The 13,614-nt window shown below is 39.6% G+C and overlaps 1 protein-coding gene across 1 annotated transcript in view; it reads left to right on the plus strand.

Annotated features, from left to right (window-relative positions):
* Nucleotides 1-8,447, plus strand: part of chrm4a (cholinergic receptor, muscarinic 4a) — a 96,312-nt gene extending 87,865 nt beyond the window's left edge. Inside the window, exon 7 of the mRNA XM_004564095.4 lies at nt 746-8,447. Coding sequence (XP_004564152.1) covers nt 746-991 — 246 coding nt within the window. The 3' untranslated portion in view covers nt 992-8,447. The remainder of the gene's footprint in view (nt 1-745) is intronic.
* Nucleotides 8,448-13,614: the final 5,167 nt, after the last annotated feature.

The following is a 13,614-nucleotide window of genomic DNA, read 5'->3' on the forward strand; positions in this document are numbered from 1 at the left end:
ATACACGACATAAGTTTAAGACATATAATGGAAATAATAGAGGAACTCGTTATTTAGATTTGATTATCGGACTCAGCCTCTGCACAAGCAAAGAACAGAAGTCTTGGAGAATAAATAAAATATGACAGGAAGACCCTCACTCACTTTGTTTCAAGCTAAAACCCAGCGTATGTAAGTCAGTGGTTCTAACAGTCATAGGAAGAGTTGTTAAGCAGATGTCACTATTATCTCAGCTTTAATGTCCTGGTGCACGCTCAATCATCCAGGTAAGGAAATCCCAAAAGGTTGATTCTGTTCATCTGGACGTAGCGTTTTCACTGGAAACGCTACGTCCAGATGAACAGAATCAACCTTTTGGGATCTCAGCTTTAAGTCGCTTTAATGCTGTCTCACCCTTGAGATTACCCGAGACACAGAGAGCAGATATGTTTTATCTAAAGCTAACAGTGAGCGGCTGTTTTCCTGTGTGTGTAAATATTAATTGAGGTGCAGGGCAATTTAGCACGTTTGGACATGTTTTTAACGTAGCTCATACTAAAAGGTTTGGCACTGTCGTTTTTTACATAATACACATTATGCATACTTAACATGGTCAGCTCGTCTGTGAGTTATGTGACTGTCATCTCACTGCAGTGTGTGAGAAACAAAGAGCTGACAGAGTTCACAGATTATCTATCTTTGGACTTTGTGTCTACATGTTCCGGTTTATTTATTCTTCATCTCTCCTTTCTTCCATTCTTCATAGGTAACCAAGACTATCTTTGCCATCCTGCTGGCTTTCATCATAACATGGACACCGTATAATGTGATGGTGTTGATCTCAACCTTCTGCCAGTCCTGTGTCCCTGATACAGTGTGGGCAATTGGCTACTGGCTGTGTTATGTCAACTCTACTATCAACCCAGCTTGTTATGCACTGTGCAATGCCACATTTAAAAAGACTTTCAAGAACCTGTTGCTATGCCAATATAAAAATATAGGAACAAGATAAGATAGAAGGAGGATATTTGAGATAGGATGGAAGGCAAAGCTGTAAATCATTGCAAGAAGTTGTGCGAAAGAAAAATGAAGGAACTGAATGAAGAATAGCAGAACTGGGTGATGGGTGCCTTCTGAAGAGACCAGAAACTTGGAGCAGATTAGTAAATGTATTTATTCTACAAATGAATGAGTGCTCCCTATTCATACAGTCCAAGCAACACGTGAGTGTAAACCAGAGATTCTTTTATTCTTTTACCTGTCAAGCTACCCAAAATTGCACTGTGAGTAGAAATTTGGTTTCACTAACACAGAAATTAATTTCAAATGAAGATGTAGATGCTATAAAAGGAGAGGTCAGTGATTGGATCTGCGTGGTGATGCGTGAGAATGTGGCCGAGAAAGTGGCTTTGCCTGATCTGTGCTGTGTGTATGTACGTATGTATGTATGTATGTATGTATGTATGTATGTATGTATGTATGTATGTATAGCTAGATGTATAAATAGACTGGTGGATCTCTTGATGTATTAACATATCTAAGAAAGCAATGTTAAACTAGACTCTATTCTCTAGAGTTTGAGCTCAACCTACTGTCAGTTCTGAGTCCCTGACATGGCATGAGCAGTTGGCTACTGGCTGTGTTATTAACTCTGCTATCAGTCTGGGATGTTACACAGCAACAGTCACAACAACACAAAATATCAGATGGACGGAGAAAAGAAGAATGGGAAGGAAGAATAGGTAAGAAGAAATACTGTTATTATTGCCAGTAACCAAGACTGATTAAACAAATGAATACCAGAGATTCATTGGACGGTGCCTTTCAAATGGAGGCTACAGGAGATTAGCAACAACAGTTTGTTCATATAGCATAAAACAGAGTTTTACTTAACATACCCAACCTGCTTAAACTAAGATGCACCAAAACACCAGACGTCTTTCAGATACAGTAAAACTACTGGAGTCCAGAAATAGCTTCCAGACTCACACTGATAATTTAACACTAAACAATGATGCAATTCAATGCAGCTTTATTTATATAGCACCAAATGACAGCAACAATCACCTCAAGGTGCTTTATACTGGAAGGTAAAGTAAACTCTATGATGATACAGAGAAATCTAGACAATCACATGACCCCCTATGACCGAGCACTTTGCAACAGCGAGAAGGAAAAACTTCCTCAGTGTAGTGTGGCATTTTACACTACATTCAGTCATTCACACATTCACACACACAGAGGTAAAACAAGAGCCATGTTTAGAAGGCAGTGCAATGTGCAGATGGCTGAAATAACAGGAGAGATAAAAAGGAGTACAGGTTGAGAGAGGAGAGAGAAAAGACATATGACTTGGATATGAGGAAATGAAAATGAGAGACTGGTAGAAATGGGGAAAAGAGTATTAGAGAAAGCAATCCTGAGCTTGTGGGAGAAAAGTAGGGCATGATAGGAGGAGAACAGAGGGACTCATTCCCTGATTTAGTCCTGGTCTCCCAACCCTAATTCTCATGCTGGAGACAAAATAAGAAACACAGGCTGAAGCACAACAATTCATCAAAAGTAAGGATGTTACCTCTGTCATTTATCACCATATTATTAGGATACATTTTAACTCTATTTAATGTAGTAACACTTATGTGTTTGTGATATTTCACAGTGAGTTTTACTTGTGAGTCATAAAGGTGTTTGATAGTGAGTTTTCAAAAATGAAGAGGGAATTTGGGTCAGAATTTCACACAAGGTTTAGGTTTTGTAAGACTCGGCCTAATTCAAATGTCATTATCCCATCTGAGAAATCAAGTGACTGCTCAGGCAGCTGCATGAAATCCTTGTTGGCTCAGAAGGACTTGTGTCTTTTTATAATGTGGCTGTCCCAGCTTAGCATAGCTCAGGAACCTGTCAGACATTAGACCAACTGACATTAGATTACTGTAAGTAATCCAAAGTATTCAGAATACGTTACTCTCATTGAGTAACTTATCGGAATATGTTACAAAATACATTTTGGGCCATGTATTCTGTAATCTGTAGTGGGATACATTTTAAAAGTAACCCTCCCAACACTGCCCTTCACCTTAAATAACCATAACCAGTACATAAAATGAAATACAACCCCCTAGTGGTGATAAAGGGAAACTAGAAAAATGGCTCATATGGGGATATAAAAAGAAAATCATGACAAAGCATTAATCGACCCAGGGACAAAGAGGGACTCTGCTTTCTTATATCAAACTCCACACGTAGTAAAGAGGTTTGATCCCAGTCTGCTCCAGTCTGCATGCCAAATGCCCATCGTAGCCTCAGCATGGTCACCACGGAAGGCATTCAATAGCACCAAAAATTGCTATATAGTCATCAACCAGTAAGTTCTGGTTGAGAAAACTCAGTGAACATCAGTCAACAGGAGCACCCACAGTACACATAATGATATCCCAAAGACCTCTATCAACTATCTGAAAATAAAAGACCAGAAAGCTAGTGTTTGCAAACTGGAGATAATTTGATATGCAGTAAAAAGTGCTATCACTTTGAATCAAGGTGCAGCGGAGCTTTTGGAATGTAAACGTTAGGTCACAACAATTTTGCTTTGCCACCATACAGGAAGCTAAAGTGTACATTTGCCTTTTATAAGTTAACGGTTGCCCTTGCTTTGCTCCTTCTTGTACAAGTGGTTGATACTTTTATTATCTTTTGTATCCAGTAAATCTCTGCTGTGTATGGTTGATATCAGGTTCTGCCAGTAAAACGTGCTGGTAAGTGTTATGGTGTAGAGTCCATGTACAGCAGGGGTGGGAAACTCCAGGCCTCAAGGGCCGGTGTTCTGCAGGGCTTAGATGTGTCTGAAGTATCTGCGTTTTTTCTTTAGAGGGACATAGATCTGACAGTCATCAGCCTAAAAGTGGAAAGCAATGCCGTGCTTTCTCAGTACAGAACCAAGAAGAAGCAGATATATTATCCCCAGAGAGCACTTTGCTCTCAGACTGATGATTAACTTGTAGCTTCTAAAGTTTCTAAAAGTAGAATGGGAGGCAGAGCCTTCAGTTTTCAGGCCGCTTTCCTGTGGAACCAGCTAAGATTGGCTCCGGAGATCATCCACCATCCCTCAAGAATGGCTTTAGTTTCAGGCCTCCCATGACACACTAGGCATTTCTTCTCCACTCACTTCTGATGCATTTGTCTCTCTCCTCTCCTCTCCTCTCCTCTCCAATCCTCCAGTACATGGTTCCTTCTCCCTGGCCTTGTTTCTGCCAGTGGCCTCTTCCTGTTAAAATGGAGGTTTTCCTTCCTACTTTTGCCACGTGCATGCTCATGACAGATTTTTTAATTGGTGGACTATTGTTGTACAGCGCTTTGAGACAACTGTTGTTGTTAACTAGCACTATACAAAAGCATGAAGAAAGAATAAGAAATTGAATTGGGTTTATTTTACACAGTCTTCTGCTTTTCAGAGTGTACGTTTTTGCTTTCATAAATCAAAGCACAACTTTCTGTGTTCATGAACATGATTTTATAGATATAACATATCAAATCTTTAACAAACTGTCTTCAGACTTGCTTTGTGTCTATCATCACCTTCTCCAGGCACGGGGGGGGGGGCAGGATGTGACAGTAAATAAATACGTTGTGTTTTTCTATGCATTGTACAGGTTAGGTATAACACACAGGCCACACAATCCCCAGCAATTTCTAACAAAAGGACTCCCCCTTATATCAAATATCCTAATGATTTCCTTCAGGTGCCTCTCTGAACGGGCATGCTGTTCCCGTAGCGAAACACTAGCAGAAAACCTGCTCTTGAAGAGTATTATTTCATTGGCAGTTGTATTACCCATTTCTTCATCAGCTGTGTCGTTTTATATTTGTTTGTTATTCGTTGTTTGTGCTTCACTTTATGGTGAATGACTCGGCTGCTTTTGTGTTTATGAATGATCATATTGTTAGTAGATCACGTGCAGAACTCTATCGCCATGTTTGGAGCTTCATGAGGGGTGTGGGGGGTGTTTCTTTTCAATCCACTCTTCAGCAAATTGGCAATACAACGAGCAGTCATAAATCTATGCAGCTGTATGAAAACCCAAGTACACCCACGATGATTCAATAGCTTGTAGAGCTACGTTTAGCACCAGTGGTAGACATGTGCATTATGACCAAACATTTATGCATTGTTCCAAGTTTGCTGGTTTGCAAACCTTTGCTGTTCTTTCTGTGAGACGGGAGGCTTTCTCCTGGGAAAAACTGGCAAACAAACCATACTTGTTCAGTATTTTTCTAATTGTTCTGTCATTACTCATCCCCGGGTCGGGGACGAGTTCCTGCCCCAAGTGGAGGAGTTCAAGTATCTCGGGGCCTTGTTCACGAGTGATGGGAGAAGGGAGCCGGAGATCGACAGACGGATTGGTGCTGCGGCCGCAGTGATGCGGACGCTGCACCGGTCCGTCGTGGTGAAGAGGGAGCTGAGTTTTAAAGCGAAGCTCTCAATTTACCGGTCCATCTACGTCCCTACCCTCACCTATGGCCACGAGCTGTGGGTAGTGACCGAAAGAACGAGGTCGCGGATACATGTGGCGGAAATGAGCTTCCTCCGAAGGGTGGCTGGCCTCTCCCTTAGAGATAGGGTTTTTTTGCAGTTTCTTAGAGTATCGCACGGTCTGATGGGGGTGAATTTGCTGGTACGTGCTCTCCTGGTAACAGTGTGGCATTGTGCTAACACACAGCTGAATGATCCGGACCTCCAAACTGCCTAAATGTTTGCTTTTACAGACGTACTCACACTTGCTGTTGATCGGATTATCACGTCCATTTGAATAGCAGCACCTGGCTGCTACTTACCCTCTTTGTACTTTGATTTTCACTGGACTGCATAGAGTCTGTATTTTATATGTTATGAAAACATAAGAGTTCTGACACAGAAACGGAGTAGGGAGAGAGAACAGGGGAAAAGATTAATATTCAAATAGTTGGCAAGGACAGCTCACCTGCAGAAAGTACTGGCATAAAGGACTGCGGGTGGTTATCTGACATATCTACAGTGGAGTTATACTGAAAGCCTGACTGCTTCACTGAGCATCCTTTATGACAACCTAAATGACACAATTAGGCTATAATAGTGCCAAACATTGACCTTATTTAGTTAAATGCTTTTGTTGTGGCCATAAATACAACTCAGACATTTGTCTTTAATCATATTTACCCTGTTTATGCCATCTCCTATTCTCTCCTGTCAGGTATTTCTCCATTTCTCCATCCAGGTGACTGCAATATATATATATATATATATATATATATATATATATATGAACCAATCAGCTTCTCTGATTTAGTGTTGAGGACAGTTCAGAGTTGCATTTGTGAAAGCAGTTTACCCCATATAAAGAAATGAGGTCCTCTCTCTCATACTTCATGGGCTAAAAGCACAACAACATGTGTAATATCAAAGTCTGTAATTTAACAACATTACAGTCTTTTTCAAGCAACCACAGTGAGGATAAAAGGAACTTTGTGTGTGTTTACAGTTTGTGCTGTCTGTACTTTCACCTTCGCTCTCCATCTTATCTGATCTGCAGTCAAATGCTTTGTAATGATTTTAGTTTATCAGCCATTAGCCAATAAATAGCCAAAGAAAGACTCAGGTAGTAGCCCCGTGTGGCCTGTCTCATGTTTAAGTTTAACTTCATGACTAATGAGTTTTTGTGTGGTGACTGTTTCTTTCCTCTGAATTAGAAAAATTCACCAAAAGCATTTTTTTTCCAAACAAGACAGAAAAATTGTGCCATGACAGTTAAAGATCATATTCTCTGTTTTACACTTCACGAAGAATCCTGTACAATGTAACTACAACTACCTGAAGGCTAAACAACTTAATGTAATACTTTGTTTAATTTCACACATTTCAGAGATCTACATATATACATACAAATAACATATAAATGTACTATATAATATAAACGTAGTAAAAGGTGACTACAATAAAACAGTGCATTGCTGTAAATACACAACGTACTCACATACTGAATCATTCCAAAGAGACATGATCTTAATGTTAAAATATATTAACTGTATTTAGCTCCTAATGTACAGAGCATGTACCTATGTAATCTATATAGGCATTGTGAATTGTTGTCCTATCTTTGTTAAATTAATGCTATAAAACTTCTACTCTGTGGCATCAGTTAAGTGACAGCAGACATTCTATCATTTTGAAGATCAACAAATACATTTGTTTTTTAATGTAATAAAAATAGATAAATGAATAAATACATACCTGCATTAAGACAGCCAGTGTTACGTTTTTAGCTGAGCATGTAATATAGACGCCAAAGCAAAGGAAACACGCAGGTGCAAATTCTTAGTATGATGTTTCCTTTGTGCTGGTAACCATCTGTATATGTACTGTACATGCTTTCAATCTGCAAACAGTATAAAAGATGGATGTGGAAACACTGATGTTAGTCACCAGTTTGTGAAGAGCTTGAACTGAGTGATGAAACTGGACATGATGGGTGAGGGGTGTATCTGACTGTGATGCTCACAGTCCTGTGAGTCTCTGAACATAATTTACCAGCTGAATTTCTTGTGTTTTTCACTGTCACCTGGAACCCATGATGATGTCATCATAAAAGTATTTACAGCCAGGAAGCTGAGATGTTGACGTCATGTCCATCGTTTATATTCTCTATGTCTGCAGCTAAACTAGAACCGTGTTCCCAAAAACACTGTTAACATAATGACTCTTAAAGGGACGATGGAACTGACCACGAGTCACGCTGTGTTTCCAGTAATGACGTTTTTCTCCCAGTAAGCTTAAACCAGATACAGAAACATCTTCTTTTTTAAAGATCGTGCTGCGTCAGGTAGTTGATTCTCTCTGATTTTTCACTTCACCTCTTTGCCTGAGATTCAAGAGACAATCAAGCACCCAGCTTTTTACAGTAAGGAGAGAGACTGAAGGACAGACTGTCACCAGGGTTGGCTAGTCTCATCATGTTCTCTATTACGTGCTACTTCCATCTGTTAATCTGGATGTTTTTACGTGTAAACGTTTTGCGTTCTTGCACTGCTACAGTGACCTACTTTTGCCTTTTTGGTTTTTGAAATCCTTTGAACCTATAGAAATGTATTTCCTTTTGTAATTGGTACCAGGTAAGTATGTGGTCCTGAAAATGAAAGCACTTCATAATGTAATGGCACACTGAACATGTATGTACAGTACTTTGGTTACCTTGGTTTCTAGTGGTGATGGGAAAACCTTTGTCTGCACAATGCTTTATGGCTGTGTGTAATTTCTCTTACTACTTTTTCATGTACAACTCTATTTAAACAGCCATATCATTTTCAAAGCAGTCGAGTAACATCTGGCAAAAAACACAGTTGGCATTATTTTTTTTTAATGTACTGTAATATATGTGGAAAAGAATTTGTGCTGATACAGAACTGTAATGCAAATAAACATTTGGTGTGGAAAAGCTTGTATTATGTGTACTGTCTGAGGTGAAGCTTGTGATGAGAAGGAAAAAGAGAGAAAAGTGGAATCCGTCAGTTTGTGTGTGAGGTGTGTTTGTTTTTTTCAAGTGTTCCTCCAGACTACAAAACACACACACACACACAGGTGTGTATTCATATCCTTGTGGGGACATCTCATTGACATAATGCTTTTCCTAGTCGCTTACCTTTACCCTAACCATCAGAACTGTATGCGTAACCCTTACCATAACCCAACTGTCAGCCTGACACTAAAACCAAATTTTGAGTCTCAAAAATGCCTTCAGACTTGTGGGGACCTGGATTTTGATCCCCATAGGTATAGTAAACTTCCAATTTTTTGTGGTCCCCACAAAGATGTCTAAACAGGCACACACACACACACACACACACAGGGAGAAGAACATTAGTCAAAGAACATTTGCAAACGTTGTCTGACTAAAAACCTGTTTCACTGATGCAATCATAATGTCATTTCTTATTGAACAATGGAAAACCACTGATCCAAACTAGTTGTGCAAAATCCTGCAAAATCCTGCAAAATCCTGCATTACTCAGCTGAGAAAAACAGGGGTACTTATAAGCTGCAATGACGAAAAAGAAATCAGAGACAAAGGAAAACAAAGATGTTACAAACGTGTCATTTTTCTTACACGCGTAAATGGCATTGTGATATTTTAATGCAATTTTCTTTCCTCCATTTTAAGCAAGCATCTAGGATGGAGACAAGCACTAGCCCCTCCCACTGGCACTAAAATGCCAACGTCAAACTGTAGCCATGGCAACACACATATAAAACTGCACACATAATTTATTCCAGTGCTGATTTCAATGAAATGGAGCACAGAGATCAGAACATGAGAGCTGACCTAGATCGGGAGGAGCAGGTTGTTAACAGAAGGAAAACAGTGAATCCAATGGACATAAAGTTGATTGTTACCCATAAAGTCATTTAACATTCACAAATCATCATAAAGCATGTAAACATTCAGGGACACACTGAAACTGTATGGCTTTTATTTTTCTGCTACTTCTTGTGTTTATGGACAACAAAAGTATAAAACAAAGATGATTTTATTTAGTGGTCACAGACACTGATACTGAGGAGAAAACTGATGCACATGGGCTTCTGATGTGCTCATTGGTCTGCACTAGAAATGAGAGCAATATATTCAGTGGAACATCATCTTACTGTTGGACTTATTGCTACTGCTTAATGGCTGATTTTAAAACGTGCTCCCTGAGGCTTTAGTTGTATGTAAATGCAGTCAGCCCAAACCATTCACTTTATTTCACCGCAGCACTAAATAACAACAACAATCGCCTGAAGTTACTTTATATTGTAAGGTAGACCCTACAAGTCACGACAGTCACGAAAAGTCGACTCGTATTTTCTTTCTTTTATGTCAATGCCTTGAAAGATGACAGGTGTGATCTAGTATATTAGTGTTGTGTCTCACAGAATAATTGCAGTGTCACAAAAAACTAAAGAAAACAAAAAACGCCTGTCACTCAACCACTGATGACAACATTTATATTGGCGGAGAACGTCCCCAACAAAAGATCTTAACAATACTGAAAAAGCTTTGTTTGTTTGTTTGTTTTTTCAATCTAAACCACGATTTATCACAAATGAATCCGGGCTGTGGATTGAAAAAGCAAACAAAATAAAGGGGAAAGAAGATTTTATTAAAACGTTATGAAGCAGAGACAGCTAAGCTATTAGGTTCATCAAAGCCATCACCAAAGGAAAGTTGACAGTAAATCCTCAGGCGGAAAGAAGCAAAACTGTAGAAAAACATCATAATTACAAAATGTAAAACTATATAAATAAATACTTTTCATCATAAAGAGACACTTAAAACTGCCAGAGAAGACTCACTGGGGCTGGGCAGTGCTTCTCCCCAGCTTTTCCTTTTTGCTGAGTGGAGCCAGCTGTGCACCAAAGGAGACAGGAGTGTCACCTGAGTAGGGGGGAAGGGAGGGGTACACCATTCAGGGAAAAACCACAAACAAAGCTCTAGGAAAAAAGCCTTTTTAGCCAAAAACCCTGAACTGCTACACTTGCACTGCCATTGAGTGCATTAGGTACCACATGGTCAGCTCCACTTCAGCTCAATTTCAAGGGTAGCTATAGGTTAAAACTGTGCCATGGTATTTTCTGGTTGTGTATATACATCAGGGAAGTGGTGTTCCATCATCAAAAACCGACATTAATTAAAACGTACCAAAACAAAAGCGATCTCTCTCTGTCATACCAGACAGCAGTCATAGCATTAGCAAGTAAACCAATTGAAACACATGAGTTTCCTCTTGCTAACCACCCTTGGTCAAAATGTGTGATGTACCGACGTTTGAAAAAGCTGTTAATAACTCGTTTAATGCATTAGTAAGGAAAGCAGTGACGACTATGGACAGGGGACGATTCCATTCATTTCACTAGGTATGACTGTGCAATTACAATAAAGAGTCTGCATAACACACACCTCAACCCTTTTATTTCAGATGATTGTTATTAATATTTGAATATACTTTTTGAAAAATCGAGATGTAGGCCTGTGTTTCTCAGCTCATGAACAATTAGTGTTCAGGGGATATTCACTACAAACATGTGACTTATACAATTTGATGCTGGGCATTAAACAGTAATAAGTAAAGCTCAATAAAATGAGCTCAGACTTAAATTCTATTCCAGTGGTCCAAATCTTGCTTTAGCCTTGACAGCAGATGCTGATAATTGGCCTTATAAAGCTACCCTTGTACCTATATATTTTCATTTTCCATGGCTAATCTTGAAAAGGTTAGATACAATATGTGCCTCGTATGCAGAGATGGGCATTCACTCACTTTTCTGAATATTAACTTTATGACCCAATATTTCTCCAAATTTCAAAACAATAATCAACAATTTAGGGGCGCTCAAACAAGGGTCTGATATAAAACAACATGTGATCTGCATGCTTCCTTCTGCTCTGTCTATTGCAAGTGGCTCAATTGCTCAAACTTAAATACGTACTTAAGATCATTTCCGGAGCCACCGTTTCTAGATGACGTGCCAACACCTTTGCAAGGATTTTGACATCTGTGTCAGAAGAGAAACGGGGCATTCAAGAGGGTCCGTATCCTTTTTAGGCAACAGAGAAATAACAGACGGGGGAATCATTTTTGCAGTGAGGGATTTTACAAACACAGACAGCAACAAAGGAGAGTAGACCTGGAAATATTTTGAAAAATTCTGCCTGAAAGCAGCAATTTTCCATTATGCATGTCTCTGATCGCTGATGTTATTTCTGTGTTTGAGCGGTCCCACTCCAACTTAGTACCCAAGTCAACATCCACAGAGGGACTTTTCATTTAAAAGAATTTCTACCTCAGACTTGTTGGTCGATGAATCTGAGGTATAATAATGACTAACAGAAATCTCTAAATTATAAAACATAAATGAATCTCCTTATTATCTGAATGCTCTACAGGGTGGGCCATTCATATGGATACACCGTAATAACATGGGAATGGTTGGTGATATTAAAGTCCTGTTTGTGGCACATTAGTATATGTGAGGGGGCAAACTCCTCAAGATGGGTGGTGACCATGGTGGCCATTTAGGAGTCGGCCATCTTGGATACAACTTTTGTTTTTTCAATAGGAAGAGGGCCATGTGACACATCAGACTTATTGGTAATGTCACAAGAAAAACAATGGTGTGCTTGGTTTCAATGTAACTTTTTTCTTTTTTTGGAATTCTAGAAACAGTCGATCATGTTTGTTTGTCAAAGCTGAATTAGCGTTTTTAGCTAACAGCTACAATAAGCATAAAAGTTACCGTACGGCTATCATTTGTTAACATGACGCTTGTTCTTATACATGTAATACATTTATTACCAACCTGAGAGTTTATCCGCTGGTCATTCGACATGACGAATGACTTCTGAAGTCTTAATTCAGCTCAAGACGCTGTAGATTCCCGTCAGTCCGCCAGTAAAATGTAGTTCTATTAATCTGCCCTCGATTACTCTTGAACCGGAACCGGATGTAAGTCCCAAAAAACTGAATTTTGGAACTGAAACTGAACGGTGAGAAGTGAATCTGAAATTATTCGAGAGCTAAATTTTTAAAGGATAAAATACGGTTTCAAAGTAAATGAATTCATTTTCAAAATATAAAATTCAATTTCAATTCAGTGATGATCATTTTCAAACCAATAAATTGAATTTCAAATTAGGCTAATTCATATTCAGTTTGTAAAAGCATTTATTCAAGTTACAATTCAGATTCAATCTGAGCAATTCAGATTCAAATTTAACTTATTCAAATTCAGTTTCTGATGGCACAGATTTCTGCACATAGAAACTCTTCAAATAAGATACTGTCATGGTTCTCAAGACCTGGAGAGGTCGTGGTGTGTGTTTTGGTCTTCGCCTCTCCCACCTGGGCAGAACTGGACCTTGATTCCTCGCCTCTGAACCCGCCCTGAAAACACACCTATGGCTCATTCACACTGATGCTGGCAGACTACTTAAGATGGTAAGAGAGGCTGCTTCCTCGCTGGATCGTCACACTACCTAGTCCAGTGTAGCCTAGCCTTTTGAGCATTCCTTGTGATTTCCTAGAGTTTCCTCCTAATGTTGTTTTCCTGTGTACAGGCCTTCTAGATTCCCTGCCCATCTTCCCTGCTGTCTGGATTCCTGTGGATGTGTGAGTGAGCATGAGCATTTTGGAGTGGACTATCTGAGTGAGTTGTGGATTGAGTTGGTCGGTGTTTACATCCCTCCTCAGGCCAACGCGAACTGAAGTCAAAACTGTGAAGAAGTGGACCAACGCAGCAAAGCAGGAACTGCAGGACTGTTTTGACTGCACTGATTGGACTGTTTTTGAAGCTGCATCTGAGATCCTGGATGAGCTCACGGACACTGTGACATCATACATCAGTTTTTGTGAAGACGTGTGTGTGCCAACAAAGACCTTTTGCACATACAACAACAACAAACCATGGTACACTAACTCTACACTAACGACTGCACCTCCAAGAACTCGGCTGTTAAACTCCTAAAGTTTGCAGACGACACCACCGTCATTGGACTCATTCAGGATGGTGATGAGTCTGCATACCGGCAGGAAGTTGAGGTATAGAAGCCTGCAGACCAGGACCACCCG

This window comes from Maylandia zebra, linkage group LG23, assembly GCF_041146795.1.
Source record: "Maylandia zebra isolate NMK-2024a linkage group LG23, Mzebra_GT3a, whole genome shotgun sequence".
In the NCBI taxonomy this organism is placed as follows: Eukaryota; Metazoa; Chordata; class Actinopteri; order Cichliformes; family Cichlidae; genus Maylandia; species Maylandia zebra.